General features: G+C 39.2%; 1 protein-coding gene across 3 annotated transcripts in view; it reads right to left on the bottom strand.

Annotated features, from left to right (window-relative positions):
• Window positions 1-950: 950 nt before the first annotated feature.
• LOC142743041 (membrane-bound glycerophospholipid O-acyltransferase 2-like) overlaps window positions 951-6,000 on the bottom strand; it is a 54,122-nt gene continuing 49,072 nt past the window's right edge. For all 3 annotated transcript variants that reach the window (XM_075853407.1, XM_075853409.1, XM_075853410.1), the window contains exons 12-13: window positions 5,125-5,276; window positions 951-2,485 (exon numbers count right to left, since the gene is read on the bottom strand). In XM_075853407.1, the coding sequence (XP_075709522.1) occupies window positions 2,344-2,485; window positions 5,125-5,276 (294 nt within the window). In that variant the 3' untranslated portion in view covers window positions 951-2,343. The remainder of the gene's footprint in view (window positions 2,486-5,124; window positions 5,277-6,000) is intronic.

The following is a 6,000-nucleotide window of genomic DNA, read 5'->3' as shown; positions in this document are numbered from 1 at the left end:
AAACAACAAAATCTTAACAGTACGTAAATTACACAGTTGATGTATATCAGGTATACTATTAGATTAGCATAAATTGTTTGAAAAGTTAGTGTCCATTTCAAGAACCATACTGTCTGTTAGGAGCAAGGCTTCTACAGAACAATACATTGGTAATAGTGCATATGATGGAACATAATTTTTTTTTCTTATAAATTCTATATGAATCTAGGATAAAAAAAAACTAAAAACCTCTGTGTGTCTCCAAGGAATGTGGTGGTACAGTAAGATGCTCATTGATTTCTATGAGTGCTGTATTATGGATCTATACAGTCATGTGAATGAGGCCTAATTCCTCTCCCTATCATGGATCCATTCCTGCTTTCTAAAAGAAAAACACACTGTGTAAAAGCTAAATGTGAACTTGGTCTTAGGGCTATGTCAGACAGTCATAATATAATCCTAGTGTATTGTTATCCTTAGTTTTTTAGGCATTCATTACTTTCTTCTGTGGCTCAAGTATCAAAATATCCTTTTTCCAACTGCATTCTTATTAGCATTCCTTAATATATAGTCACAGCATTGTGCATATCTCACCAAAATCTGCAATTCTGCAAAAAAAGCTCATTTTCAAAAAAATCATTGCTTTTTGGCCTGAAATAGGAATTTCCATAGGCCATGTACACAAGATGGATTTTCACACAGACTTTGGCAAGGAAAACTCTTGCAAACCCATGTCGGATTTTTCCACTTGAAATATCCGTCGTGTGAACATACCCTAAAGGCCCTATTACACCGGCCAATTTTGGCTGGTGCAACGAGCGCCGATCAACGAGACATCGTTGATCAATGCTCGTATTCTCCTGTTACAAGGAGCTATGGATGAGGACGAGTGGTCGTTACTCCGATTGCTCGTCCCCATACATTATTATCATGTTGGCAGCGCATCTCCCTGTTTACACAGGGAGATGTGCTGCCAACAACGATAATATTTAACTTTTTTAAAACGATACGATCAGCAGATGAACGAGCTCGTCCACCTGCTGATCGCTGCCCTGTTTACACAGGGCAATTATCGTCAACGAGCGTTCTATGAACGATCGTTTGCCCGATAATTGGCCAGTGTAATACCCCCTTTAGGCTGGAATCACACATGCAGATTTTTGAGCCAAAGCCAGGAGGGCATCCAAAAAGTATAAAAAGGATAAAGACTGATATGTCTCCTCTCTTTTCTATTCAATCCTGTGTTTTGCTAATAAAACCTGCCACAAGTACTCTTACGAAAACTACATGTGTGATTCCAGGCTAAGGGGTTGGGATACTCGTAGCAGCCGCCGTGTGGCCAAGGTATGGCCGGGATGCGGCCAAACACATGCGGTTTGGATTATGCAGTAGTTTGCTGCTTCCACATCCGCAGCACTTTAATTATCAAAAAACACACAGACATTAACAAACATTCAAAAAGTATACAGATTTACGGTAAAACTGCATGATAGCACACAGGCCATTACACGTGACCCTACCCTTGGGGTATGTTCACACACTTAACCAAAAACTTCAGAAAATACGGAGCTGTTTTCAAGGGAAAACAGCTCCTGATTTTCAGACATTTTTTAAGCCACTCGCGCTTTTTGCTGTTTTTTTTTTACGGACGTTTTTGGAGCTGTTTTCAATAGAGTCTATGAAAAACGGCCGCGTAAAAAAACGGCCCATCGGAACAGAACGCTGTTTTTCCCATTGAAATCAATGGGCAATTGTTGGAGGCATTCTGCTTCCGATTTTTCGGCCGTTTTCCATGTGAACATACCCTTAGGCCTCATGAAAACAGCCATATGCAGGAAGCCTGTACAGAGGAACAAGGATGCAGTACGAAATCAGACATTTCAAAACCTCTGTATACCTCTATATGGAATAGAAGGCAAACTACGGTACAATAGGAATTTATAGGTGCTGTAATACAGCTTCCTAAAACCATATGAAAATTGGAAATACTGGCCGGTATGCAAAAATCAGAGGTGAACAGGGTGGGGCAGATAATATAACCTCTTCTTAAAGGGCTACCAGTTTGTATACAGTACATAAAAATACAAGTTTCATGATAAACTGCACGCCCGTGCTAACTGGCGCTTCCTACAAGCTTTGTTCTCTTCCGGAGTATGATAAGAGCGCTTGAGAGATGTGACAGCAGCTGACTACTGAGTGATCCAAATTAAACATGTCAAAGTTAATGTGATCTGGAATAGAGAATTCCTAGCCAAATGCTGAATGAGAAAATAAGTTAGATGCAGTTTTAGGCACTTCTTTCAAGGCAGCTGTAAACAATATTTATATGATGCTCCTGCCTCTGTAAAAAAATGGGTATCCTCTTTACATTTCCTTCTTAAGATGGTTGTAGTTACGGTCACAGGGTTGCTCTTTAGAACTTCCTTCTTTAGTCTCAAGCTTTTTTCTATGAGGGAGAATGAGCAGTAAAAGTAGAGGGAGAATGTGTAAGGAAAAACAAAGGGACCTGCAGAGAAAGAGGAGATAAATATACATGTTAGAAAATCATTGAGTTTATAATTGTCATAAGGGATTAGGAAGCCATCCAATTGGTATAGACTCCTTTAGACTAAGTTTAGACCGGGTGAAAATGCAAGCTAGAATGCATCAAAATCTATGAAACGTATTTGAACCATAAAATTCATGTGTGTATTATGTTTTTTGCAGCGACAGAGTGTGCATTTTTGAGGGCTGGATTATAGTGAAGAAAATGTGTCAAATGCCTTCCCAGGCACTGCCAATAGCAAAACATAAGAGTCTATTCTCTTTGTTTGGAGCTCCGATGCCCCATCTGTCTGCACTGCTAACTAGAAAAAGTCCAGTGGCTGAGCTTCATGTTCATTGCCTTAAAAGCAAAAATTGGCCACCAGAAACCTCTAGCTCCACTTATCTCCAGGGGCACAAAGAATCAGGCATATTAAGGCCCATTTACATGAGCAGATTATGGGTCTGATTCTAATGCTAAGGGATCGTGCACGATAAACGATTAAAGGGGTTTTCCCACCATGAAGCACTTTTTTTTTTAAACTTCCCCAACCCTCACCCATATCCCTAAGCAAGCCTACTCTGTATTCAGAAACATCCTACGGCTGATCATTCTTCTAATCTCCCTCTTGCAGCTCCGTTATATTTTTGAAAGGCAGAAAGGAAAATGAGCGGTCCAGCAGAGTCTCCCATGTGACCTGCGCTCTCCTGTACACACTCCCGTTTTCAACTCACTTGTATGTAATATTGTGGTAACTGCAGTGTTGCTGAGGAATTTCATTACTGGTGGTTCATGTGGCAACGGACTAGCGCTTGCTTGGTAAGTGATTTGAAGAACCGAGCAGCGCTGATGGTCAGTACTAGGCATGTGTTGGCATTCAGCCACCTGAACTCAGGACTCTTCTACGCAGACTCGCCCTGTGCATTTAGGAAGGTGCAGGAATGACCGACATGAATAGAATTAATCATCCTGCCTGAATGAGGACTGCAGGAGGACGTAGCTAATGGCAACAAGTACAAAACAATGGTACTTCGGGGGCCTTTTACAAGAAAATACTACACATTTGCTAATAAGTTCAAAGGGCAGACATGATTTATTCAAAGCATTCTGTAAAATAAGACATGATTATAATAGTGGGAAAACCCCTTTAATGTAAATAAGTGTAGCAACTGAATGACTAGCGATGAAATGCTCAATGATCGTTCAAACAATAGTTTGTGAACGTAAAAAAAAAAATCGTTTGTCGTTCCGACATTGTCGTAGATCGATAGCAGATATTCGACACTGTTAAATAGGCAACCAAACTATACATGTTTATCGATAATTGAGACAATAATGCATGTAAATACTTCTCAGTAATCGCTATTCGATCAATTACAGCAATCGTGTCGAAGAATGTTAATGTAACGTTTCTGTTTTTTCCACGGAAACAGTAGCCCAGTCGACAGCACTATTGTTTCCGTAAAAAAAATATTAAACTTTACGGAACGGAAACAAACTGAAACATTAACTTTTTTCCCCTCCAGGCTATTTGAAGAAAAATGTGGATCCTGCCTAGAAACCCTCACACCCAGTGAGTTTAGGTGCCCAAACACTTTAGATATCAGCCAAATGCTTGGGAGAGGGGCATAAGCCTCTTCCAGACTCTTCCAGACACCTCTGGCAAGTGGTTTATCTTGCACAAGAACAAAGGATCGGGGATGTTGAAATCCAACATGCCCGATCCAACATCTGCCGTTGGGGGAGACCCCCATACACATTAGGGTTTCTGTGGCGCTGTGGTTGTTTTTATCCCATTGACTTCAAATAAATAAAACTTTACTTGCAGTTTACATTGCCCATTTTTGAATCCTCTTAGTCACACTCTTTTTCTGGCAAAGAAGGCATAAATATCTAATACAACTAATAAATTTATTGCACACCATGTCATGTTCTTCATTTTTGGTGCAAAAGTGTATTTGGGATAGTTTTTTTTATTTTATTTTATAAACAGTAGCCATTACCTGTGAAGAGACTGTGAGAAAAAGAAATGCAGCATTACATGCCCATATTACTAGCAATGCTTCTATGGGAGAATATGGTGCCTCACATAAAGGGCCTATGACTCCATAGGGACTTTTTGTGCCCCTGTACAGGGTCTGTGCACAAGGCTTTGCCGTATCGATGATATATTCTATGCATACCAACTGGTAAATTACAATTATATCAGCTTGTTTGTTTGTGTATTGAGTTTTTTTGCATGTTTTTATTCCATTTTTTGCCCAAAAACACTGCCAGGTATTACAGTAAAATATGAGAGTCTACATAAACAGCATTTTAGTTTGTCATTTTTGTGGTCAGTGGCATTTTTTTCCCAAACCACAGCATACCCTAGATATGTCATTTTTTTATGCAATTTTTTCTCTATAGGACCTAAAAAGCCTAGGAAAAACTGCATGTACAAAATGTCACAAAATAAAAAACACCACCAAAAATAAATGTAAAAATGCCATTAAAAACATGCGTTTTAAAACACTGAACAAAAAGAATGTGTGGAGGTCAACCGCTTTTAGAATGTCCTATTGGGCATTTTGAGCTGAAAGAGTTCCCACAATCAAATTTGCGCAAACACTCTCTTTTACCTGTATAATTGTAGTGATGGTCCAAGTCCTAGAAGCATGAAGGGGGCCACAGTATAGCTCATTGCTATTTGTGTAGACACCCAGGTGATGAAACTATAAATTAATCTACTCCATGACGTACGTTGGAACCATGGACGTACTGTTTGCCTAACCTAAATGAAAAAAATAAAAAAAGAAGACAACACATTTAGATATTTTTCCTTTTATGTAGCGACAGCACATTTTGTTTATGACTATAAAACTCAACATACAGTATGTTGTACTGGAGAATCTAAAGCTCCCTCCATAATAATGTACTGTTGATATAAACAGGACTTATAGACCCTTGTAATACGGACACATTACTTACTATAACACAATATTCTGGTTACAATAAAATTAATTTTTTTAGGCCATGTTTCCACACTACCTTCACATTTTCACTCCTCAATACATAGGGAAGGCTGCAATATAATTTTTGCAGCGTGCTCTTAATTCCATGCCGATTTTTCCACTGCATGTGCACAGGATTTGGTAAAACCCTAATGCATCCACAGTAAAAGTACAGTACAATGCAAGGTGAAAGGTCATCCTTCTCCACTACACCCAGTCAGGAAAGCCATCTGGCATGCTCAAAAATCCATAGTTCTCAAAACTGAAGGCTAGAGGGAGCTGTGAAACCAGCATAAACAATATGAGGTATACTGAAGACTGATCTTGCAAGGGTGGGGAGTACTTTCTCAATAAATTGTTTAAAGGGGTATTCCGGAACTAAAAAATTACATTTATTTAAATAAAACAATGAAAAAGATATAACTTTCCAATGTACTTACGTTTCATCAGATGGCTGTAGCGTCGTATATCCTCCTCCGTCGCCGTCCCCTTAGCAATGCAAAA

This window comes from Rhinoderma darwinii, chromosome 2 (assembly GCF_050947455.1).
Source record: "Rhinoderma darwinii isolate aRhiDar2 chromosome 2, aRhiDar2.hap1, whole genome shotgun sequence".
NCBI lineage: Eukaryota > Metazoa > Chordata > Amphibia > Anura > Rhinodermatidae > Rhinoderma > Rhinoderma darwinii.
The sequence above is the reverse complement of the archived record's forward strand: the minus strand, read 5'-3'. Positions and strand labels throughout refer to the sequence as shown.